Source organism: Cavia porcellus, unplaced genomic scaffold, assembly GCF_034190915.1.
Source record: "Cavia porcellus strain 051 isolate PalLab524CR breed Dunkin Hartley unplaced genomic scaffold, mCavPor4.1 scaffold_21, whole genome shotgun sequence".
NCBI lineage: Eukaryota > Metazoa > Chordata > Mammalia > Rodentia > Caviidae > Cavia > Cavia porcellus.
Genome location: NW_026947504.1, coordinates 57,375,980 through 57,403,051, shown reverse-complemented (window position 1 = coordinate 57,403,051; position 27,072 = coordinate 57,375,980). Strand labels below are relative to the sequence as shown.

General features: G+C 37.2%; 1 protein-coding gene across 1 annotated transcript in view; it reads left to right on the top strand.

Moving 5' to 3' along the window:
* Vwa8 (von Willebrand factor A domain containing 8) overlaps positions 1-27,072 on the top strand; it is a 360,850-nt gene that overhangs the window by 253,875 nt on the left and 79,903 nt on the right. Inside the window, exons 35-37 of the mRNA XM_003477459.5 lie at positions 1,183-1,378; positions 6,084-6,165; positions 9,138-9,342. Coding sequence (XP_003477507.2) covers positions 1,183-1,378; positions 6,084-6,165; positions 9,138-9,342 — 483 coding nt within the window. The remainder of the gene's footprint in view (positions 1-1,182; positions 1,379-6,083; positions 6,166-9,137; positions 9,343-27,072) is intronic.

Sequence of the window (27,072 nt, the reverse complement as noted above, 5' to 3'; positions counted from 1 at the left end):
ATAAAAGACATTGTTAAAGAATGAAAAGACTTGTAGATGTGGTGGGTACTGCCTGTGACAGCAGCACTCTTGGAGTCTGAGGCATCAGTAGCACAAGTTTGGACCCTGCATGGGCAACCTGGTTAGATTCTGTTTCTAAATAAAAAATTAAAGGGACTGGGGATATAGCTTGGTACAAAGACCTGGGTTCAATCCATACTGCCCAGAGACAGAGAGAGATGAGGGAGAGAGAGACAGAGAGGGAGAAACGGAGAGACAGACAGAGAGAAAGACAGAGATAGAGAGAATATATCTATAAATCTGCATGTTAGAGCAAAATATTTGCAAGCCATTTTTATATCAAAGGACTTGTATCCAGAATCTGTATTTCTTGAAACTCAACATTAAAAAACAATTACAATTTTAAAATGAGCAACAAATAAGCCAGTGTAAAGTGTGAAATATCAGAGCCCAAGCAGAGGGAAGACCTCCCCTCTGTGGTGCGGAAGGGTGCATGTATGGGACTGTATTTTATGAGACCATTGCTGATTGGTGAGCATAGGTTATTGTATTTGACAGTTAGCTATCTGTGTAAGAAAAGGATGAACAAGGGCTCTTCCTCCCATCATTTACAAAAATTAATTCCTTATGAGTTTAGGGATGAGATATAAAAAACTTTAGAGGACTATAAAGGTTTTTAGAGGAAATATAGGAAAATATGGTCTGTGATCTTGGGAAGATCATTAACTATGCATGGTAAAATTTTAAAGTAAAACAAAAGAAAAACATAACACAAAATTCCAGACGAATTAGATTTAGGGAAAACAGAGACATGTCTCTCTCTGAGACAGGGATACTCCAAAGATTTCAGAATTACCAGTTCTGTTCTACTCTTTCTGCTAAAAAGTAGAATATAGATTTTTTTGTATTATTTTTAAACTAATGGTATTGTTGTGTTCCCTCTTTTTAGTTGTAATTTGTTTCAAAATAAAAAAAAAATTAACTTGTGTATTTCACTCTTGGCTAGAAATTACAGTTATTGGTGAAACAGCCATTCCACAAAACGCTAAAAAAATAATTTGGTTTTCTCATACCATAAAAATTTACCACTGGTATCTGCTTAAAGGGTTGCACTGTAAAATTTATGGTGAGCACAGGATACAGTGTTTCAGTACTTTAATCTCTCTCCCTCCTCTCTTTCAGTCACCCAGTGAAGTTTATTCTTGGAGGAGGCCAACATCTTTGCATAAATCAAGTGTCCCCAGTACATCATTCTATGGAGAGAAGAAAAAACATAAGACTCCAAAACAGAGCAATTGTGTGATTCTTTCAGATACTAATCAGGTAGTCAGGATTTTGCCCCCAGGAGAAGTCCCTTTGAAAGACATCTATTCAAAAGGTAAGGATTTACTAATTCCTAATTTACCAAGCTGATTAAAGGTAGCTTACTTTTTATTGGGGATATTTAGTGTATCATTGCCCTTTCATGTTTATAAATAGCTTTGGTAAGGGACATTTAGTTTATCACTACCACTTAGTATTTATAAATATGAATCATTCTGACAAGTTAGAAGTAGCTTTAAAAAGATCTATGTGTATTTTGAAAGTGCTCATTCATCTTCACATGTGTATGTTTGTCAGCTCGTCTTCAATGGCACTACATAGAACATATTTTTCTGATGCCTTTAAGAATTATTAGGCTATTAGACCAAGAAACTCATGAGACTCAGGGCCAGGAACTTTGTAGGTTAGCTGATTCACTCATTAGTACCGTGCAGGTCAATTTATGTTTATTACTTGTTTATTACCGCAAAAATATATCCAAGTGCAGTACTGGTTGCTTTTTTATAAATCTACTGAATTGTCAAACATCCATCCCATTGTTAGCTTGCTCTTTGATTTATACATGAGGAAACTCTGACACAGGAAGGTTAAAGTACTGGCTCAGGGTCACTCAGTAGCCAACAGAACCCAAATTTGTAGCAAAGACTTCTAATCTCAAGTTTATTCTTATTGAGCCATACTGGCATTCATTGTAATAAATAATTATAAACATTTTTGAACATTGAGTCATTGACTGTTCTTATTTGTATCACAGTGGTAATAACGTGTTATCTGCCTTTATGTTCATTATATCAATGTGACCCTTACAAATTAAATGTTAACTATGTTTTAATAATAATCTATTACTGGCTTTGAAAAGTCCTAATTAAACAAGCATATTTAGAATTAGCCCCTTCCAAACCGAAACTCTTGAAAAATGAATCATCATTTCCTTAAAATGTCTTCTATGGTGAAAGAGGCAAATGAACACACGGACAGTTGCAGTACAGTGTAATAATTGCCATTTGGGAATATTCACAAGGCTCTGCACCAGCAGAATGAGACACGTACAAGCCAGCCCTGGGATAAGGTGACTCCTGAAAGATGAGCAGAAGTTAATCAAATGAAGGGATTGTTCCAGGAAAAGAGGGCCACATGAGAGAAAGGTAGAGGAGCCTGGCAGAGCTTTCCAGGAGTCAACATGGTGCTCTGTAACCAAAGCTTAGCACACCTTCCTCACCCATGCATCTGGCATCGACTCTTATCCTGCATTCTAATCCGTCACCAACCTCCACGCGTTTGGATGGAACCTCAGCGATATAGCCTGTTTTTCCATTCTGTCACCAGCATCCCACGCAAAGCGCCACGGCTACAGTGTTGCCATCACTTGCTGTCACTGTGACCTCTTCCTTTCTTCCCCTTTCCTGCCTGTTCTCCATACGTCACAGTAAAGCTTCTAATGTATTTACTTGTTCTTATTAAAGTCCAGCTTTTACACAGTAAAATTCACCTTCCTATTGTATAATTCTGTGGGTCTGACAAAATAGTTGTGTAATTGCCACCCCAGCTGATAAAGAGTCCCCTTATTCCCAAATTCCTCCCATGTCACTGTGGTCAAGTCCTCTATCTACCTCCAACCTACAGCTGCTCTGCTTTCTGTCCTTACACATTTGCTTTTTATCAGAATATAGTATTAACAGAATCATACTGTATGTAGGCTGTAGTCTTTTTAGTTTGGTTTCTTTCACTTAGTATAATGTATTTGAGAGTCATTTATGTTGTATATAATAATTCATCTTATTGCCACATGATAGTCTGTTGTATGGATGCACCAAAACTTGCCTATGCATTCACCAATGGATAGATATTTATATTTCTTCCAGTTTTGGACAATAATAAATAGGGTACTTTAACCATTTGTGTAGTTTTTTAAGTGAACATAGATTTTTGCTTCACTTGAGCAAATACTTAGAAATGGCTTTTTTACATCATATAATAAATTGCCAAACCATTTTGTAAAGTGGCAGTACCGTTTTGCAGCTCTGTCAGCAATGGATGGGAGTTGCTGTGTACCTTCTCGGTACTTGGCATGTCAGTATTTTAACCTTTCCATGGTGCTATCATTATAGTACTTTCGCCAGCACCTGATGACATTGAGCACTGTTTCATGTGTATCTTATTCATGCAGTGACTCTTCAGATCTTTGTCGATTTTTAATTGAGTTGTTCTCATTTATGAGTTTTGAGTGCTTTTTATGTATTCTAGATGTAAATCCAGTGCCAGACATACACTTCTAAAACATTTCTTCCTATTTTGATGAAGGACAGATACCCTGATTTCTTCTAGAAGTTTTAATGATACAAGGCATAGAAACGAACATAGAAGCCCAAGAATCAGAGCCTCATATTAATTCAGAGGATTCAGAAGACCTTAGCAGAATGTGGTACAGGAAGGAATTGGTCATCACCATGCTGATAGCTCAGCTTTTGTTTTCACAGTTTTATTTATTCTTCTTTGACAAGGCACATTAGATTCTTTCCAATTTTTTGCCATTACGCATAGCGGTGCTGTGAATATTCCATTTGACTCTTTGTATATATATATATATACATATGTTGAGTCCATAGGGCTCTGTTTAAGAGTGAAATTACCAATGTTGTTTTTCCAGCAGCATGAAAACCTCACTGGAGAATGCCATGATATGGAACCCCATAAATAAAAGCCTTTTTTATGGCACACATCACTCTTTTAACTTGTGCGTAAAGACAGAAATGCATTAAACCTAGCAGTTAGCAAGTCAACATGAAATTGTGTTTGTAGAAAGACTGAAATTTTTCAAACAATTTAATCTCCTCTTTGAAGATTTTCCTGGTTGTTTCACCTGACAGTTTTTATGCTACTCTTAACCTGGCATTGTGCATATAATCGGTCCCCACTGTTCTTGGGAACAACATGATAAACATGCAGCCACGACTTCCATTTAATGGTCAGTGAACTAATCTCTAAATGCAACTTATTCCTATCTTTGAAATCCACCTGGATTATAAATGTAATGGAAATGTACAGAGCTTCTTTTCTGTCTACAGTGTAGAAACATCTAAAATGCCTGGACAAGGACTTAACTAAGTTTGGAGAAAAAGCCAGACAAGTTTTCATTCTCTTAATTTGAATATTCTGTTCAAGGATATCCATAAAGCTTTTAATGTATTGTCACGTCAGGAAACAGAACTTTTGATTATTTAAAGAATGCTTACCTCTGCTATCATGGCTTCCACTATTCTTAATACTTCCCCACTAGCCACAAATTCCCTTTTCTGATATACGAAAATATTTTTTTAATACCGGAAATACAATTTCTGCTTCCTCCCTCTTGAAATAGAAGGCAGAAGCTATTATTGTATTTTCTTACCCTCTATGCTGTGGAATTAATTTTCATAGCGAAAGGAAAGATGTAGAAAAAAATAATTTAAAATAAATTGACCTATGTTACTTTCCTGGTGACCCGAAAGCACTGATGGCAATAGTTCAGTTTAATACTACTACTTATGGAGAAGAAAAAGCTTTAAGTGCACCAAAATGTTTAAAATGACGAGTTAGGCAGCTCAAATCATCCCAACAGCTTCAGTAACTGGTTGTTTTGGGCAGAAGAATCATGATCTATAAATAATTCAACCTATTTCAGCAAGGTTCTAGCAGCAAATATTGTCAAAAATTGTACATACTGTAAAACTTTAACCACAATTGACCTTATATCCCGAGCTGCACAATGCAGAAGGTGTGTGATCTTTACAATAAGCATGTTCATTTTAGACAAAGGGCTTTCAGGGCACGGCTATCTATACAGGTGGACAGATTATAGAATGACTGTCTTTCCTTGCCCCCTTTCTCTGTGTGTCTCCTCTTCCTCCTGAACTTTTGTTCCCTGGAACTTCCTCTTGCCTAACTCTGCAGTTCCTCCGGGACCCCAAGTTGTAATTCCCACTGGGATTGCTCAAAAGTCCCCAGAGGCCTTCAGTGGCTTGAAAACAAAGAAATAAAATGGAAGGAGAGAAAAGAGATAGGTAGGGAACTTTCCTCTTTATGCTAGGAGCTCCTTAAAGGCAACATCGCTTTGTATAATATTTGGTGAAATTAAGCTCAAACATGTCCCCACTTTATAGCAAAGGAAAGCACACCTCAGAGAGATAAATAGCATAATCCAGCTAGAAAACATAACAAAGCCAGAAGCCAGAAGTTTACACCAGCTCACATTGATTACAAACTGGGTGCTAATTTTACCATTTTTATTGATTCCCACTCAGTGGGGTTGTCACTTCCCAAAAAGGGGAACAGAATTCAGACGATGAACTATTTTCAGATAAACTATTGATGCTAAGGGCCAGGGGTATAGCTTGGTAGAGTGCCTGTCTAGCGTGTGTGAGGTCCTGGGTTCAATCCTTGGTAAGGAGGGAAAGAAAAATGACTGTAAATACTGAGACATTGACCTATCTTGAGAAGCTTTCAAAGATGATGAAAATAAAGGGGCTATTTTCTGATCCTAAAAAATCACCAGTCAATATGCTTTCTTTTGACAACTTCCATGTTTCCCTAAGAGAAACATAATTTTCAATCCAGCTGTGAAAAGTAGACTTAGCCAGTGGCTTGTCAAGTAGATCTCAGAGCTCTACGCTAGTCTATTGATAACTTCCTTGTGCCTCTAGTGGTATTCAAGTATTCCTGGGTTCCTGATTTGATACCAGTCAGTCCTTTAATACTTGGCTCATATCATGACTTATTTGCAGATGTTAACCCTCCACAGACAGCTGGGTATATAGAAGTCACTGATCTTCAATCAAAGAAACTCCGATATGTCCCTGTTCCCAGGTAATTCATTTCATCTTTGTCCATAGCTTAGCATGCCATTTTAAAAAAATGAATTCTTAGCAAGGCAAAGGGTTACACGGCCGTCATGCCAGATACCAGGGAGGCTGAGGCAGGAAGATCACAAGCTTGAGACCAACCCAGGCAATTTAGCAAGACTTTGTCTCAAAAGTTAAATACATTTTTAAAAAAATTAAAGCACTGGGAATGCAGTTTAGCACTCCCTGGGTTCAATCCCCAGTACAAAAAAATTCTTACCAAGTTCTCTGAATAAATGTGTAATTTTTACCTCCTTAAATAGCAAGCTTTTCTTTCCCTGGTTACACTTGGTTTATATCTTGCTGTTCTGCATGCTTTACTGGCATTTTTATTTTCATTTTGGAAAAATATTCAAATATTTCAAGAAAACTATAAGTGCTAAGGGCTGGGAATAGGTATAAGTTTCACGGCCTTCCAGCCTTCATTCTTTTTTTTTTTTTTGATCGGTTCTGATGCTGTTGTTCTGTACCAAAAATAGCAGTTAGTATTATAAGAATTTTAACACTTATTAACTTTATATATTGGTTTTTCTGAAGTTTGTGTTCAAAATGTCAAAGGAATTTAAGAGCATTTGCTTAATATTGTTCTTAAATATGTTACTGAGCATTTACAGTCAAGAAGCCCATATAGGAGTCAAAGGGTTCCCAGAGAGTTAGACTGGAACTCATTACCATTCACTGCCTTTATTGGTCCAGAGGTAGAAGCAAAGGCTTTTAAATCAGCCAGATTCAGCATCCAAAAGCAGATCCATCAAGCTGGTGTCTGTCTTTGAGGAGCACAGAAACAGGCATTCTCACCTGCAGCATGGCCTTCACTGAGCATTGTGCCTTGTCTTCCTCTACTTAGCCTGACTTGTCTCCCAGGACAAAATCTCCTTTCTCTAATCTTTGCAGTCTACTTTGATCTAGATTAGGATCATATTTTACCCTTCCCCTGGGAGGAATTTCTCACATGTGACTGAACCCTCCGAAAAATGGTAGGTAAAGCTTTGCCTGCCATCTTAATCAGAGGATCCTGGAGAGCTTTCCTGTATCAAAGGAAAGCCAGGGACAGCCTTGGCTGTCATCAGCAGATAACCTTTCTTCCTTTTCCTCTAACCTTAGAGAAAAAGAGCTCAGTATGAGAGCATGAAATAACTCAGCAATACATAGTTACATTCCTTAGGACCCTTTAATTAGTTTCAAAAAACTATGCAACATGAAGTCATTATTCAAAGAAGTTTATTTTCTTGAATATGAATGTATGTAAGTATGTATACATATATGCACAACTTTACCACATCTTTGAAACATGTTTATGCATGGTTTATGGAAAAAGGCAAGATGCCTTCCTTCATCTTATTATACTATTAAGATGGTTAGCTCAAATAACAAAAGCAAAGAGTATCTTTTTTAAAAAACATCTTGAAGCATTGATAATTTTTCCAATATTTCTCCCCCCAAGAGCTTTTTCTTTCAGAGTCTGGAAATTTTCTGTATGAGCTATATGTTCTTTTACCTGTCATAAGAAGAATCATTGAAGAACAGCTGTGTATGCCACCAGCCCCTAGCTGAGCACTATAATTTGTACATTTTAAGCAACATTTTCCAATAGAAATGTAACTCAAGCCATGGATACAATTTTGTGCTTGTAGCCACAAAAATATTAAAAGATCCCAGCACTGATTGCAGGTTCAAGCATAGCCTAATCACAATATGCTAGGCAACTTAGCAACCTTAGAAAGACCCTGTCTCAAAATAAAACATGAAAAATGACAGAGGATGTAGCTCATGCGGGGGTCCTGATTCAGTCCCACCTACAAAGAAAGAAAGGAAGGAAAGAAAGGAAGAAGTGAGAGAAATAGATAAACTTAACTTTAATAATTATTTCATTTAACCCTGTGTATCAAAAATATTATCATTTTTTGACATGTATTCAACATAAAATATTTAGTATGTACTATAACAGAATACCATAGACTTGGTGCTTTAAATGACAAACATGTATTTCTTATGGAAGCTGTAAGAGCCATGGTCAAGGTGCCAGCCAGTTAATTTCCTGGTGAATGCTGTCTTTCAGACGGCTACCTTCTAACTATCCTTGAATGGATACTATTACATTACTATTCTTGAATGGATAACATCACAATATTATCACATTGAAGACCAGCATGTGAATTTACTTCTGTCTCATTGCTGGGACAAAACACCCAACACCCAAATGAAGGAGGAAAGGTTTGTTTAGCTCACTGTTTGTGGAGGTTTCAGTCCATAATCAACTGGCTCCAAGGCAGGGTGGCATGGCACCGGGGCCGCACTTCAAGGCAGCAGCCAGAGCAAAAGGAGGAACAAGCCTCTACTCCTCTGTTTCATATTGTACACAGCCTCCCGCTCCTCCCAGGGCCTTTGTAACACACGAAATCTCTGTGCCCTCCTCTTACCCAGGATGAAGATATTTACAAAGTTAAGGATCCTTGCTCCCTGCTGAGTCTCTTAAACTTCTAAATTTCTTAAGTTGACATAATATATCAACCATAACAGATACTATCTTACTGTTCTTGAATAGATACTGTCACAATACTATCACATTGAAGGTTAGGACTTCATGTGAATTTTGGGAAACACAAATACTCAGGCTATAACAAAATTTTTATAACAATTAAGGAACCTAAATAACTTTTAACTAGCTTCATTACCTGAATAACATATTGTGATTAATTGTACAGTATTTTTCTTAAAGTAGCTCATTTTTATATTCATTATTGTCCTGCTTTATGTTTACAAATTCAATATATCCTGTCTCATCATAACACATCTCCTTGCACCTCCTTGTGCGTGAGGGAGGAGCATGTATGAAAGGGTGAGTAATGTTGTGAACGTACTGGAAAGAACATTTCGAATGTAAAGTATCACCCTCCTGCTTTATTTTTATAGTTTCACATTGGATTCCTTTTTCAGATCAGAATCTCTCTCGCCTTATACCACATGGCTATCAACTATTTCGGACACAGATGCTCTGCTGGCTGAGTGGGACAAAAGTGGTGTTGTTACGGTTGACATGGGAGGTCATGTCAGGCTTTGGGAAACTGGGCTCGAAAGTCTTCAGCGGTCACTCATGGAATGGAGAAACATGATTGGACAAGAAGGCGACAGACACATGCAGGTACCACACGTACTGACCTTACACAATGGTACACAGTAGGTATAAATGCCACATTTGAGAAAATGTCTAGCTTAGTGACTTAAATACAGGTGCTTAAATATAGCTAAACTCACGACAGAAAAAGATAAATCTATCCACATAGGTAGTTTAAAAGTAAAAATATGCTTTTTTTCTACGAGTGCTTAAATATACAAGTTACTAAAAACAACATGAAAATGCAACTATTGGTCTTCTCATTACTAGTTTCTAATACCAACTTTATTTCATGTGTTGTCATTTTTACAATCTCTATTGTCAACATCTCTACATGCTACCCAGGCAACAGAAGCATTGAAGAGCTAACATTCAACGGACTCTTACAAGGCCCAAATCACTAAGCCAAAGATTAGCAAAATGTGCACCCAATAGGGTTTTTATCAGCTTCCTTTTTTTCTAGATAATATAAATTTAGCAATCACAATAAGTAGACCCAGGCCTGCACTGGAAAGAAATATGCGACTAGGCCTCCAAAGCAAAAGGAAAACCCAGCAACTCTGGAAAAGACTAGTTGCTGTCTGAAACTAATTGAAAGAATGAATGAGGAAGGATATATATGTATGCGTGTGTGTGTGTGTATATATGCATATAATAAAATGCTTTATTTAAAATTTATTTTAATCTTGAAAAAAACTGTTTACTTTTCATTCTTATCTACAAAAAGAAAGTAGGTTCTTGCCAGCAGTGTTGATCTGCAAAAAGCCAATTAATAAGATGTTTCCACTGACTAGTCCATCAATAAATTGATCAATAGTTACTATTTTATATGATATTTATATGATTATTCTGTGATTTCCCTTAAAAGAGAAATCAATATGTTTGTGAATGATTAATACATATTTCTCTTAGATTATAAAAGCTTATGGGAAAATATCAAACCAAAGTAAGCTGGCAACTGAAGTTCTTTTAAATGGACATAAATAATTAAATTAAAATCAATGTACTGCTCTAAATTAAGCATGTTGTTAAGTGTAATGGGTCTATTTTTGCAATAGATAGATGTTGATCACTACCCATAACATCATTTAGAAAAGTAATTACTTATGATTCTGTTTCTTTTTTATGCTGAACATTAATTTCTTCTCTGAATTAAGTTCCTAGCTTCATTAAAGTCTTTGGCACCTAATAGTAAATACAATTGTTATTTAAATTTCATTTAGTTTATTTTAATTTCTCATATGTCATCGAGATCAAAAGTCATGTTTTTCCTATGGTTAAGATCAAAGGCCTAAATTGAGTATTTTATTTTTTTCTCAAGAGAACTTTTGAAAGATTTTAGTAATGATTTTGATAATGTCTCTTCACTGCTACAAAATTTAAATACTGTGTTTTAACTGTATAGCTGCTCTTCCTAGATATTTCTCTGACTATACTGTGATTTTTCTGTTTTCCCATGACTTAGAATAATGATTGATACACAACAGATAACTCATATCTTTTATATGTATATTAAATTACACTGGTAATGGAAACTATTTCATAACAAATGGAATCCTTCTTTTAAATTTTCGCAAACTATTCATTGTATGCATTTATGTACCAAAAGCTGTACTTATTGAATGAAAACATATAGTTATTAAGATACAAGTGAATAGAATTATAGCATCTAACATTACAAGGATAACCAAAATACTTGTCTGCATTATACAATGCAATTTCTGGACTTTCTCTAGATCAAACATTTTTTAGGAAATGTATAACTTTATGTCTCCAGCTGAAAATTCAGATATCAGAAATTGACAAATTTAGAAATAAAGTCATATAATTCAGAATTAAGTAATTGTTACATATAGAAAATAGAGATTAGCTAAAATTTTACCTCTGCATATAAAATGTTCCCTCTGTATATATATATTTTTAAACTGAAATATAAATTGTGAGCTGACACCTTTATGCCTAAATGGATAGGATGAATTGTACAAATAGACTACGATCATTTTAACTTTTTGTCAAATTTCTTTTTTTTTTAATTTTCAAAAGAAAAGGACCAAATGAGAAAAAAAAAACCCAAAAACAAAATGTGGTCATTCAAAACAAAAGATGGACATAGTACATGATTTAAAACCATAATACAAGGTGATCTACAATGGTTACCATGATGTCTCTTGTTATCTTTAGTAGAATTGCCCATATCATCAGGTAATAAAGTTGAACATAGCAGTATGGATCAAAATCAATAAAAACAAAACATTGGATACATTATAGGACTTCAAAAGAGGGTAATAGTCAACTCAGAATGGGTATTATAGTGAATCTTATTGTCTTTAGAGTAGTTGCCTATACCCTCAGACTTGGTACTATCAAACATAACAGATTCAAATAAAATCAGTCAAAACAAGGCAGTGAAAGCAATACAGAGTTTCAGATTAAGTTAATAGGAAATTAAAAATTTTAAATTAAAAATTAAAAATGGTTACCACAGTATCCTGCTATCCTTGGGATAGCTGTCTAATGCCCTCAAATCTAGTACAAGTAGCAAACTAAACAGAGCAATGAAAGCAATATGGGATTAACAATACCCTCTGCCTTCCCTATTTAGACAATTCCTCCCCTTTCACTTTCCCAGGGTACATTCTGCATTTTGTATCCCACTAACTCCTTCAGTTTTTAGATTAGGGAGGCAACCCGCTATTTACCTAAGTGGTTCTGAACGTTTTTACCCGTGAGCTTGGTCTCAGGTTGTATCCATTTACCTACAAGAGCCTCAAGGTTTTCTTTCCGTATAGCTGAGTATTTATTGCATAAAAGTGTTATGTCTTTCCAACCAATCTGTAGCTGATGGACATTCCCTGTCACATAGAACATTATTTTCTCATCTTTGAATTTTAGTCCATAAGCCTTCTTTCAGGTTAAATGAGCATCTTGATGGACTCTATCTTCTGATCCACTCTGCCTCTGTTTCTTTTTATTAATGTATCGAGGCCATCCATGTTAGCGGTTATGGCTAACCTTCTCAGCCTCATCTCTGCTATGCTATTTTTCTGTTAGTGGTTGTCTACTTTTCCCCTTCATTCCACTGTTAGCCCCGTTCAGTAAGCCCTCTCTGTCACTGTTCTTAAAACCATAACCTTTTTTTCTCTGTCTTTAGAATGTCCTTCATTATTTTTTGAAGGGTTGGTTTGGTGGTCATGAACTCCCCCAGTTCCTCTTTGTCATGGGAGTATCTTGTTTCTCTGTTAATTTTGAGAGGCAGTTTTTCAGGGTACATCAATCTTGGTTGGAGGTTATTTTCTTTCAGAGCTTGGAATACTTCACTCCAAGCTTGATTTGATGGTTTGTGTCAAGAAGTCTGTCATAATTCTGATGGGTTTTCCTTTATAGGTGATCTGTTTCTTTTCTTTGACCACTTTTAATATTCTGTTCTTGTGTTGAATTTCTGGGATCATGATTGTTATATGTCTGGATGTAGATCTATTTTGGTCATAGCTGGCTGGAGTTCTGTATTCCTCATATATCTGAATATCATTTCCTTTTTCTATGCTTGGGAAGTTTTCTTTAATTATTTCTGTAAATAGCCTTTGTATTTCATTTGTGTTTACCCTTGCTTATTCACTCAGATTTTTTATTCTTAAGTTTAGATCCTCTTGTCATCTTTTAACCTTTGTATTGTTACTTCCTGGTTCCTTGTTATTTTTAAGAGATATTTACTTTTGTGATCACAAGTTGCAAACCTGTCTTCAAGGTTTGATAGTCTATCTTTAGTTTCTTTCAAGCAGATTTGCTAGCTTTTAATGGATTTTTTTAATTTCCTGGTAATCTCTTTGAATCTGTTTCATGTATTCTAGGTTCATTTATAGTCTTCATCAAAGGTTTCTCTCCTTTTTCTATTCCTCCACTCTTCTATTGAGTGGTATTTAGCATTTATTATTTTTCTTATAGCTTCCTTTACATGTATTAGTTTTTCTGTTTTTAGTTCTTTTATAATGTCATGAAGATAATTCTTTATGTCAGATGCTGCTTTTTCTGAAACTGCAGGTGTGCAACCCCCGATCTCTTCTGTATTTACCTCTCCTGGACCAGTACTGTTTGGGTTGGAGGCTGAAGATTTCCTTTTGTTTCTTCCTCTTGTCATGTTTCTGGTTTCTTCCAGACAAGTGAATAGTATGGGTCCCTGGTACTTCTGTATTGGCTACAATTACTCTAAAGCATGCTAGCTAGGGATTGCTGCCCTCGCTGATCTGCTGATGGCCACTGAAGTACAAGCAGGGTGGGGCAGGTTGGCCCCTCCCTTCTGACCTGGTTCACCACGTTAGTGTGTGCCGCACAGACAGGATAGGTTGGGGATAGCTTCAGAGAGACTTCGTCCTTGTCTCTTGGGTCCCACACAGGGGCAGGAGTCAGTCCAAGCAATTCTCACCAATCTGCTCTACCCTAGGAGTGGCTGACTAAAGCCGCTGCAGTTCTGGTTCTGGGCATATGCTGCCCTACTCCAAAATGTCGCCCACCAATCGCCCATCCCACCGGAGGACTGAGTTCCCTGCACTCATGTGACCAGAGCCTGTGCAGATCTCTAGGCCGATGCTGTTCTCTGTTCCCCTCTGTGACTGCGTCCTCCTGCCGAGGACCTCAGGCTCGCCAACCCCCCCCCCCCCACTTCACCACACCTGCGCATCATTAGATTCCAGTGGCATTTCACACAGAGTGGGACCGGTTCAGGTGAGAACGTGTCTGGCTACAGCCTTCCATTCTTGTTTTTCTTTCCTTTCTTTTATTTTTTACCTTTAATTTCATCCTGAGTCGAGAGAATCTATCTCCTTCGGTCTGGTCTTCTGCAGGATGCTTTATTCTAGCTCTGGGCTGTTTCAGAGATGCCCTTTACTTTGGTGCTTATTGGTCTGCCATCTTCAGTAAGGTCTTGTCAAATTTCTTGATAAATAATGAGATAGTAAACTGCTTTTATTTAGGGCAGTTCATGCTATTGTTTCTAAGGCAATTGTACAACCAAATCTAAACAAGAAGCAGTCCAGATAATAAGTAATTATTGTCTTCCTATAATTTCTTTTCTCTTAGATCTTGCAGTTATGGACTCTTTATCCAACATAGATCTGCTCCTGATTTTTGGAGCCTATACTTTTCATAAACAAAATAAGAAGAAAATACATTTAGCACTGCTTAGTTTTAAGCAGCAATTGTCCCTGTCACTGGTGGAATAATCTGATCGCCATCTAGTGGTCCAGTGAACCTGCTATACATCTTGCGCTCCCGCAGTTTGGGGCTCAGTTAGGGCTCCTGCCTTGGAGGTTTACACACTCCTTCCTGTCTTGTGTGGTTCTTGGTAGGTAATAGATACTCTAGGCAAACCACCTGCCAAGTCATCTATCACTAATGGATCCCGGTGTTTTCCTGAGCGCTCTGGGTAGTAGCAGACAGACTGTCCATATGTGGGTAAACTGTGCTATACACTTTCATTCTGCCTTTTATCTCTGCTACATTTCAGCCTCCTGGATGTACTGGCTTGAAAGCCACTCCTCATCTTAATTTTTTAAATGAAGGCATTGGTGTGTTTTTTAAATGTGTATATCTTGCAAGAGTATAATTAACTGAGCTCTGTGTGTCTATGAATTTGATAAGAACATGTAAACAACTATAGTAAATGACTATAACAACAAATTTGAAGCATTACTGTAACTATTGTTCCTAGAACCCATTTTTAAGAACACATATTTATCACTCTGGATCCCATATTTTCATAAGCATGTTAATTAGAGGCCAAAATTTTAGCTATATGTCATGTGTTCTTCATAGTGTTACATTTGCTTTCCTCCCAACAATAACTACTCCAATTTTCTCAGAAATAAAATCATTTTTCTAAACGATTCTTCATAACTACTTTGGGAACAAAAATATTAAAAGATTACAGCTTTCAAATGTCCTTTTCTAATTATAGAAAATCAGAAAGGAAGACCTCCATATATCACTGATAGACTCTCTTGGAGGCTTTTGAATAGTACTTCTTTAGCCATTTCTGGTAAAAATGGATTAAATCTTCTGAAACACAATTCAGGACTAGACCTAACATTTCTCACAATAGAGATACTGCCTGGTACAGAGTAGGTGTGCTGATGTGCTTGGAAATAGAAATCAGGGAGCATACAAAAAATATGTGCAAAAAATAACTGATTTACATTAAGCAGGAGTAATCACTTCCCCATTAAAGAAAATATTCTAAAATCACAAATAAATGAAGTTTGATGTGTCTAGGTGACTTAGCTTATCCCTTCTTTAGCCAATAGTCCAGCAACTTTAATTATTTTAGGATCTCAATAGGTCCAGGAAGGGTGGCACACACCTATCATCTAGTTACTCAGGAGTCTGAGACAAAACAATTACGGATCTGAGGCCAGCCTGGGCAACTTAGCAAAACTCTGTCTCAAACAAAATAAGATAAAAAAGAAGAAGAGGAGGAGGAAAAAGAAGAAGACAAGGAGAAGGAAGAGGAAACGGAGGAGGAAGAGGAGAAGGACTAGGGATATAGCTTGGTTCTCCCAGAGTTCAATAACCAACGCCAGCAAAACAAAAACTTCAGTAGGGTAAGTAGGGGCTAGTTTCAGTTTTAGAAGACACTAAATTATTCACTCGACACTCTCAGTAAATTTAGTCTTCAGCACACAGGTTAACTCCAGATCCATGGTTTGTTGTTTTTAAGCAGCATGGTTCACTCCCGCACCTCCTTATTTGCTTTGGTCAGTAACTCTGAAAACCCTGAACAGTCTAATTCAGTGGGTTATTGTTATAAATGACTCACATTTTATAGGATTGTTATGTGTATGTCTTTGGGAATCTTTCTTAGCCCAGAAAGGCAATGTATTTTTTAATTTGTACACTTTTCTGTCTGTCCCACAGTGATATATCAGTAGCTGGCTTTTGTAGAAATAGTTGAGCTCTTTACCTGACTGGTAACCCTTGGGAAACCTCTAATAATTTTTTTCTATCGTTATTCCTGTTAGAGAAATTCCAGCCATAGAAATGATTTTGAGTCTTTAAGATTGTCAGGAGTACCCAGTGAAGATGCCAGGTCCCCTGGACAGTGCGATTCTGAGTGGTGTGCTGATAAGCCAGCTCTCATCGGGTTGAGAGGGGCGTGTCAGCGGTGTTTGCCAGTTTTCATGGTGTCAACATCTTCTGCTACGGCTGATTTCAAACTGGCCAAGATAGTCTACTTGAAAAATTCCTGAAGATTTAGCAGTTACCTGTCATAAACTGGTACAGTTTGGTACCAGCATGTCACAGGCTTAATTAAGTCTTTATCAGCCAACTCCCTGAGGAGAATTATGAGTTACCTAGGAGCAAGACCTTTCAGAAATAAGTTATGTCAGTAGAAAGATGGGAGTAAAAGAAAAAGAAACAGATGATGGTATCATGTTCTCTCTGGGAAATTTGGAAGCCCCTGGTTGCCCAGTTACAGACTGGCAGCACCCTTCTTGAACCAAGAATATGATTTGACCGAAGAACTGGAGAGAAGTCTGCCCTTGAGCAGAAAGATGCTCATAGGTTTGTGTGGAGAGGCCTCCTTTCTTATATGCATTCTAATTCAGGAAGAAACTACTACTTAATATTTATATTCCTTTAGAAGTAACACTTCACTGATCACATTATTGGAATGTGAAATTTAGTCAACAACCACCTCCCTATAACCAGTGAATTAGCAACCGTATGGTTGTAGGGAAGCTATAATTTTTAATGAAAATTGTGGGTATTACAGAATTTTAAACTAATAGTAGAAATAGAAATATCATTTTTCTTTTACTCTAAGAAAAGACCAAACCTCAGAATTTCTTTTGCAATATTTATCAGGAAAATTTCAACACCTTGCTCTCATGACAAGTTAACATCATTATTTTATAAGTTACTGTATCCCCAGTGCATGTCATTTAGCAGCATGGTCCATAAGTAACGAGGCAATCTTAGCAGTATTTCTTTAAAAGTATAAAATAAAAGGTAATTCAGTAATGTAACGCTGCAGTATCAAAGGCCGTGAATATGATGATAATCAGTAGCTCTAGAAATTTTCTAAGTCTAATCCACACGTGACAATGTTTTTAGAAAAAAAACTTGCTATTAAAAGCCTTGCTATTATATTTATAGATAAAACTATGATTTATATTTATAAACAGTATAGCTTACTGTTTTAAGAACATAATATTTGCAGTAGCCAAACCTAGTTTCAAGTCCTTGTTGAACATTATATATGACCTTTGCCAAATTACTTGCTCTTTCAAAGCCTTATTTTTTAATCAGAGCATAAAGATAATACTATCACATCTTACAGAGTTCTCCTAAGATTGAAATACATTAATGCCTGGTAGAGAGTAAGGAATCAGTAAACAATAACAATTTAAAATGTAGAATTTAAATAATATTAGGCTACAGAATTTTTTAATGCTTATATGGAGACAAAGCCAAATTAAAATGAAGCAGTATTACCAAGATACCCAATATTAATCATAATCCAGTGAATTACACAATTCGTCATCTGTTCCAGTATTAAAATGTAAACTTTGTTTATAATTCTGTTTGGAAAAAAAGTTTTGTCAGGCTCAAAAAAGGAACTGAAAAAATAGTCTTTGTCTAAACCTGTCAGTTTGAAGAAAAGCAGGAAATCAGTGATAGGACCATTGTCAGCTGAGGATTATAGTGTTTAGCCTTATTCAAAAGACAAATTAGTACAAGACCAGAAAAACACGCACCACAATATACATCATTGAACCTGAGTCCAGAGAACAGTAAAGAGCAAGTCATACTTGGAGCTGTTTTGCTTAGCTTTTCTTTTTTAGCTCTTGTTAGCCTTAGGACTTGAAGACACTGCATACCTCTAAAGGTTGAGTGTGGATGGTGCTAAACTTTGGAAGATTAATTGAATGGCCCATGGGGACCGTGTAAGCATCTAGATTTTCTCCTGCATCTTATGCTTCTAGTAGCTGGCTCTACTCCATCCTTCTAAAAGTCAGGAACTGTGATGAAGACCTGCACAGTTTAGGAAAGGAGTGAGACCACCCAACCAATGGGAAGGGAAGGTAAAAATTCTCTTGTTTTATTTAGGCCAGGGAAGTTAGCAGCCATACTTATGTTCCTTGGGTAAGAATTTGGAAAGATCCTCTCTGGAAACTGACATGGCTCAGAGAAGAACCTTTGCCAACATCTAGAAGTCTTCCATGGTATCTTAGAAAGACCCACTTGTTACCAAGCCCATCCTGGTGCAAAAAGCCCACCTCTAAGTGCTTTACTCTTAAATATTAATGTATAATTTCTTACAAAAAGGCAAGTAAACAGAAAAATAAACCTTAAAAAACTAGAGATGATATAGATAGTAGGAAAACACTTCACAAGATAATAATATTCTCAGAGATTCAAGAGAATATAGTGTATAAAACAAAGCATGATATTGTTTCAACATAATAATCTTCAAAGAATAAGCAAGGCTTAGAAAGTAAAAAGGGATAGCAGAAATTAAAAAATGCAACAGAGAATTTCTGAAGCACAAGGAAATTTAAAATAGAAGACACAAGATAAGAAAGCTTCATCTGACTAATACAAATTCCAGAAAGAGGAAAAGAAAAGGCAGGAAATAACACAAAAAGCAATTTAAGAAAATGTTGCTGAACTAAAGAACAGGTGTTTGGTATAACAAATGGAAAACACATACCAAAGCACATTCACTTGAAATTTTATCATCCCATGGATAATAAGACAATGCTAAAAACTTGTGAGTTAGGGGAAGTAGTGAACAGCTTCTATAAAAGATAGAAATCCTAATGGCACTGGCCTTCTCCAGGGCATTGGAAGATAAAGATAAAATGAAGAAGGGAAAATTATTTCTATCCTAGAATTTTATATCCAGCCGTGCCATTAATGAAGTAAACAGGTAGACTGTAAATACTGCCAAATGTACAAATCTCAACAAAAGTACATTGTTTCTCAGGAAGTTATATGTGCTCTCACCAAAAAGGAAAAGTAATTCAAGAAAGAGGAAGGTTTTAATCAGGGAAGAGAGAGAGGTAATTAATTCCCAGTATGACAGTGAAAGAGTTCTAAGATAAGACCTGTGTGAGAAGCCTGAAAACAACCACTCCACACAAAGTGAAAAGGAAGAGTTCTAGAAAAAGTGAGCATCTTTTTAGAGAAAGAGAGAAACTCGCAATAGGATAGGCTGGGAATATGCTAGAGCTTCGCAGGTGTGATGAGGAACTCGTGGAGCAGAGAGGAACGGATGTAGAAAGCAGAGCTAAGCACACACGGAGCATGCTTATGTAGAACATTGATTAGGGGTAGAAATGAAAAAGTAACAGGACAATGTCGTCATGTCTAATTATAATAAAAGTCTAATATATAATACATGTAATAAATTATAATAAAAACATCGTAAAGCATATTATACAGTAACATTATATAGGAATAACAAGTAAACAACTAACACTGACTTATAAGCACCCTTTGGGGAGTGAGAGGAGACATACGGGAAATGGGTGTTTGAGATGAGCAAGATGGGCTAACCCTCACCTTTCACAGTAGGAAGCCAACAAATTATGTCTAGAATTGAAAAATAAAGATAATAAAAGACTGTTACTTAGAAAGATGTAAGTCATGGTAAGCAAGATGAAGAGCTATCTTTAGGGATGGACATTGTAGGAGTAGGGCAAATGGTAGGGCACAGACTGCTCCTTTGCTATTCATCTAGTACTGTTTGACGTATTAAACTATGTACATTTATTACTTAGATAACAATTAGTTTAAAGTAATACATAAGAATTCACCAAGTGGCCAAGAACAATAAAGCTCACCTGAGAGTTCCTTAGGTACAGAGATTAAATTTAAGTCATTCCTAAACTTGTAAAATAATGCGTATTTTGAATGGAACTGAGTAAGCTGATTTATTTTCCTTCTTTTGCTCAAAAATAACTCAGGGGTTCCAGTTATGGAATAAACACACTCTACCCTGCCTCTCCCACTGCATGTAGCTGACCGCGTGGACAGAATGTGTATACAGCTGTTGATGTCTTTGAAAAAATAAACGATAGCAGATGATTTGAGGAGGAAGACTAGAAAGTGAATTAGCTATTAGTTTCCCAATTTTCCCTTCAGAATCCCTTGGCCTTGACTCATGAAGGCATGAAAACTGAAGTGGGTACTCTCAGAAAGCTAGAAATAGAAGGGAATTTCCTTAGCCTGATCATGGACATCTGTAAAACCCATACTGCTCACGTCATCCTCAGTGGTGGATGGCTGAAATGCTTTCCTCCTAACACAAGGAAAAAGATGAAGGTGACAAGGTCCACCCTTCGATATCCTGAGGACAGTAAAGAGTAAATCATAGAAGTCTTAAACAGTGTACCATGAAAATAAAAACCGCTGGCTGGTGACACACACTTGTAACACCAGCTACTTTGGAAGCTGAGGCAGAGAGATCAAAAGTCAGAGGCCAGCCTGGAAAACCTAGTAAGATCCTGTCTGAAAATAAAGAACGAAAAGGGCTCAGGATGTAGCTCAGTGATGAAATACTCCAAGGTTTGATCCATGATACAAAGGAGAGGAAGGAGAGAGGGAGGAACGGAGGAAAAAAGAAGGGAGAAGAAAGTATGCAGATGGAAAAGGGAACAATAAAGCTGACCCTATTTGCAGACAGCATAATTGTCTATGTAGAAAATTCCACAGAATTTACTCTCCCAAAATAGAAAAAAAAGTCTTGGAACTAGCAAGTATATTCAGCAATGTCAAAAATCATCCATGCAAAAGATTGTATATATGTTGGTAAAGACTGTATGTATGTATATGTATGTGAGATAGATAACTATACCACTAATCTTGATTAATTCATCAAAAAAACCACAAGTTGGTGCTGTCACTGACATCACTTTTGTGCCTAGATTTTGTATACTGAACAACAAGCTCTAAGACAACAATATACAATATATTAATAGTGTTAATTCCCTACTTTATTTTTTAAATTCTCTATCATTTCTATTCTTTTCTTTCCTGTTTTTTCTTTTTTAAAGTATCAGCCATGCTTCTGTGTATTAGCAAGTGCCAAGTTTTTAAGTCTACCAACATAATAGTAAATATATGTATAGTATTATATACCATTTACATAAACTACTCCTTTGAGACCATGAGGAGCCCAGGAAGAGGGAAGCTAGTTCGTTTTTCCCAGGAGTCAGCAGAGGCCGTGCTGGTTCTGGGACAAGCACATTTAAGTTTGAGTTTGCATAAGATGCATCAACCAGGCTAGGCCCAGGAGGAGCCCCCGCTCCCCAAGCAACCGGCTGGTTCAGCAGATGGACTGAGCCATAGCAACCTAGGTACAAAAACAACTAAATGCTTGTATTGTTTGATTGACTCTACTATGGAATCAGGCCCGTAGTCTGAGCATCTACTGGGAGAATGATGGTATGCAATATAACAAATACGGGGATTTCTTTCTGCCTTGTTTTTGAAATCCAATATTGTTCTCATTGGGTTTTTTTTTTTTTTTTTTTTTTTGGTCCAGGTTATTGTTTTATTCAGTGATGTGTTTTAATTGGTTTTATTCTGTTCCATTTTACTTGATGTCTGAGGGAATGGACAACTATTGTGAAAATGACAAGATACATTATGGTAGCCATTGTTGATAACCTATTGTCCTGTTTTGAAGTTCTGCAGCATGCTTTGTTTTGATTAGTTTTATTCTGTTTTGTATTGTTGAGTTTATTCTCTTTACAATAAAAAAAGAAAGAAGAATACAATACTTAGGTATTAACCCAGTAAGACTTATATAGAATATATATGCTGAATACAAGGCGCTAATGAAAGATATGAAGATCTAAGTATGTGTAGCAATAGACCAAGTGCATAGAAAATTTGATGTAATGAAGTATCAGTTCCTTTCAAACTGACTCTAGATTTAACACCATTGAAATTTCAACAGAATTTTTTACAGCTATAGACAAGATAAATCTAAAATATATATGCGAAGGTTAATAGTTTTCTAAAAGAGTAAACTAGGAAGACTCATATTACATAATTTTAAGAGTTACTACAAAACTACAATAATGAAGACAGCATGATGTTGGCAAAAAGATTAAAAAGGAAGTCAGTGGAACAGAAAAGAATGTCCAGAAATAGATTCAGAGATATTGTTGCCAATAAATTTCAACTAAGCTGCCAAAGTAACTTAATGGAGAAGGGACAATCAACAAATGGTACTGGAACCATTGGACACACACATGTGAAACAAACAAAAATACACCATAAATTTAAAAGAAAATTTCAAAGTGCATATGACTTGATAGCTGCCAGCCCCAAAATAATAATGCTATCCAGTAGTAAACGATGACTGCTGTGTCATCTGTCACTCACTGTGACTACTATGCAGAGAATGTGTAACTAACTGAAAACATTATTTTAAGCTAGTACTTTACAACTTTGTTTTTTGGTAGTGGGGACTGCACCCAGGAGCACTCCTCCAGTGAGCTACATGCCCAACCCGTTTTGTTTCTTTTTAGATAAGGTCTCTTTAAGTTCCCTAGGGTGGCCTCAAACTTTCATTCTCCTGCCTCAGCCTGCTGAATAGCTGGGGTGGTGGATGTGTACTATGATGCCCAGTTATTCAAAACTCATAAGGTTAAAAAAGTAAATTGATTAGAGATGTGCTTATTTTTCAAAGCTTCATTCTTTGGTATCAGCTTGTGAGTAAGAAAATCTGCCAAGTATGTACTTCAGAAGGTTGATTAACTCGCTCAAGGTCACATAGCTAGTAAGTGGCAAAATTAGTGGTTATATAATTGTACTCTTTATCCACTGTGTCCTGTAGTCTAGGCAGCATTGACAGCTCTGACCATTTCCACAGGCATCCAGGGTGTTGAGAACACCTACTCTGCCAAAATCTGAAAATTCCCATGGAGTTACAGTCTGGGCGCTTGCTCTGTGTAAACCATCGGGTCATGTTAGTTTCCACAGAAGTCAGTATTTCTGAGGACTGAGTAATATTATCCAGCTCCAAGGCGAGCAGTAGTAGAGATGCTGTTGGATGCCCTTTAATGTTAGCAGTGGAACCCAGAATTCTCAGGATTCTTATGACAGTTCTTAAATCCCAGGCACAGTTTCTGTGGTAAATAAGACATTGCAAAATGCCCGGGCTGTTCAAGTGACCAAGGCAACAACAGCTGAACTTGGTTTCCAGAAGTGAGAGGTTGCCAACAGGAAAGGGGTGACCGGAAACACTACAACAGGGAGATGTATCCGAGAAGCCAGCATCACTACTAAAAAGCTCTAAGGTTGCATAGCTGTCAGTTCCTTTCCCGGAACTAATGGTAACTCTCGGGAGTTCTTATCCACATTGAAGAAACAGAGCATTGTAAACCAGATATGGTGATGCATTCCTGTAATCCCAGTACTTGGGAGACTGAGGAAGAAAGATTGGCACAAGGTGAAGGCCAGTGGGCTACGGAGTGGGTTCAAGACCTGCCTGAATTATAGAGTGAAACCCTGGAGAGAGAGAGAGAGAGAGAGAGAGAGAGAGAGAGAGAGAGAGAGAGAGACAGAGACAGAGAGAGAGACAGAGAGACAGAGAGACAGACAGAGACAGACACAGTCAGACAGAGAAAGGGAGAGAGGGAGAGAGAGAAAGGAAGGAAAGAAGGAAGAGAAGGAAGAAGGAAGGAAGGAGGGAAGGAAGGAAGGTAGGAAAGAAGAACATTGAAAGATGGAGCCCACTCATGGATAGCTTTACCAGAGGATGTAGTTGAATCACTGTAGAATTGCTCTGTGTGTGTGTGTGTGTGTGTGTGTGTGTGTGTGTGTGTGTGTGTGTGTTAGGCTTGAGAGAGGATTTTGTTATGCAGTTCAGGCTGGCTTCCAACTAGCAGCAGTCCTCCTGCCTCAGCCTTCCAAGTGCCGGATTATAAGCGGGTGTTACCACATCTGGCCTACCATAGTATTTCGAGGAAAGCTTATATTTCTTGGATTTGAGAAATATAACCATCAGTCCATAAAGCACTTTGTGGAAGGGTAGGCCCTGAACTTTTTCATGTCTCGGTATCATTTTTATGAGATACTGATGATAAAGCATCAGAAAATCAAACAAGCAGGGTGAGGCTGGCACAGGGTGGTGGAACACCACTGTTCCTTTTTAATGCATAAGTCATGTTAAATCTAGGATCATTTCATGTACCTTGCTTAACCAAGACTAGTCACCCAACTTTTAGAAGTGGATTGGTACGAAATATTGCCCTATATCTCTCTAAGACATTTGAAAGTTTCTGATGCATTATCTTAAGAAAGTGTTTCCAGAAGTTACCAACTTGAATATGTTTCTAAATTATAACAAAAGCTTTATTGTTGTTGTTAAGGTGCACCTGCGATGCCTATATTCATCTGGAGGTCACAATTCTGTTACTATAGTAACAGAAATTAAAAAGTGCATTGTTTCATCAGTAAGTGATAGTTCTGGGGTTTTTTCAGATTTTTATTTTTATAGTACATGTTTGCAGCACATAATGATTTCAGTAAATTATTGTATGCAGTAGATCAAGGGTGCAGCTACTGAGAATAGGTAAAAACGATGACAGTAACCCTCCACATGTACTAGTTTAAATAATAGTATTCTAATAACAGTTTTTAAAAAAGAAGAAGAATGTTGGTAAGTATCAGTAGTAGCTAATACCTTCATATATCACATATATGAAGCACGGTTCCAAGAGTTTAGCTCATTGTACCATCCTGGCAACCCTGTGAAGTGAACTGTTATTACCACTGTGTGTGGATGAGGAAACAGAAGCACAGACCCATAATGACACCAATGCCCAGAGGCATCGTAACTTTTGTGCATGAAGATAGTAAAGTTTCTTGTTTTATTTTTCTTGCAGTGCTGGGCATCACACTCAGAGCCTTAAGTATGCTAGGCTAGCGATCTTCCCCTGAGCCGCATCCCTATCTCTAGTGATCTTATTTACTCACCTGTAGCGGCCTTCTCATGTGCCTCTCCAAGAGACACGGGAAGAACACACCTTTCTGTGCCTCATGATAATGCAGTCATTATAGGTCACCTTGTTACTCATTAACTTCCCAGAAATTTTTCCAGACTTTGCTCCTATCCAGCAATCTCTACCCTCAGTCTAAGGAATATGGATTTAAATGAAATACTGGTTTGTTCTCTTGTTCATACGTATACATAAGTGATGTTCATTGAAGTATCATACAAGTGATTAAAGAGACATACATCAGTCAGTTTGTGCTTCTACAACAGAACATCATAGAACATCATAGAATGGGTAATTTATCAAAAACAGAAACTCATTGCTTCACTGCTGTGGGAGCTTGGAATTCCAACATCAAGGCCCTGGCAGGTTTGGCGATACTCACATGGCCAAAAGCAGAATGGCAGAGACAGAGGAGGCTGATTGCACCCTTTTATGGCAGTGTTAATCCTACCCTGGAGGGCAGAGTTCTCAGGCCCAACCATTTCTCAAATGTCTCATCTCTTAATACTGTCACAATGGCAGTTAAATTTCAATATGAATTTTAAAAGGGACAGATGTCTACCCATAGAAGACACAAGATCTGACTGGGGTTGAAGTTATTTTCTAAACTTGATTTCACTAGAACCTCTGCCAAATTTACTCGTAGGAAGATAAGACATATGGGAATGAGTCCTCCTTATGAAATTACTGTTCATTTTTCAGGCAGAGCATGGCTCAGACATTTCCTCGGTGACCTGTAACCCAAGAACTGAGCCACCAATGTCCTCTGCTTGTATTGAGAAACTGCTAACTCTACTTTCCTAGAGAGAAAGGTACACTGTCTCTAGAGCAGTAGCATGAGGCCCCTGCATTGCAGAGTAGACCAGAACCTGATGGAGAACAAAGCTAAAACCTAGTCTGGTTGGTCCATGTCCAAGGAAGCTGGCATCTCATTCATATCAGAGTTGCTTTTCTTTTCCAAACTGCCTTTTTCCATGATTGACTTTAAACTAACCAAGTATCATCCTTATTTTAGACATGTTTGTATGCCTATGAAATAACTGTGACTTTTATATGTGACTTTTAAAAAAATAAATTCATTTAGCAATAATCATCTGCATATAAATAAAGTGACCACCTTCTTCTCCCTTGTCCTGGGAAGTAACACATTCCTGCTGGCTTGAACCACTGGTGATACATGCATGATTGTCCCATGCCACTTGATGAGACAGTCGTGCGTTTACCACTAGTGGTTTGGAGCCACCTACAGCAAGACAAACAAATTACAGTCCTACTGTGAACATGTTGAACTCAGGGTTTCCACACTGAGCTACATCCTCTGCCTCTTTTATACTTTTTTTATTTTGAGACAGAATCTCACCACCAAGTTACCAACCTGGGCTCAAACTTGCAATCCTCCTACCTCAACCTCCAAGAGTGCTGGGATTATTGGTGTGCACCAGTGTGCCCAGCTTAAAGTGAAAGCTTTTAATTGCAATTTCAGTGACTCTATTCTGTGCTAAATGAGTAGCCTCCCAGCACCCCCAATTAGCAATGATGCCTTTAGATTGAAACATAGTTTTGTGGTCTGGGGAGGTAGCTTAGTGATTAGCATATTTGTCTAAATGCACATGACACTCAGTTTATGCCCAGCATCAAAAAGGGAAAAATACCTAATTACATTTTTGTCATCATAAATACTTTTTTTGGTGGATTAAAAGTTTTCTTACCATGTCATCATATCTATAATGGCTTTGACATTGGA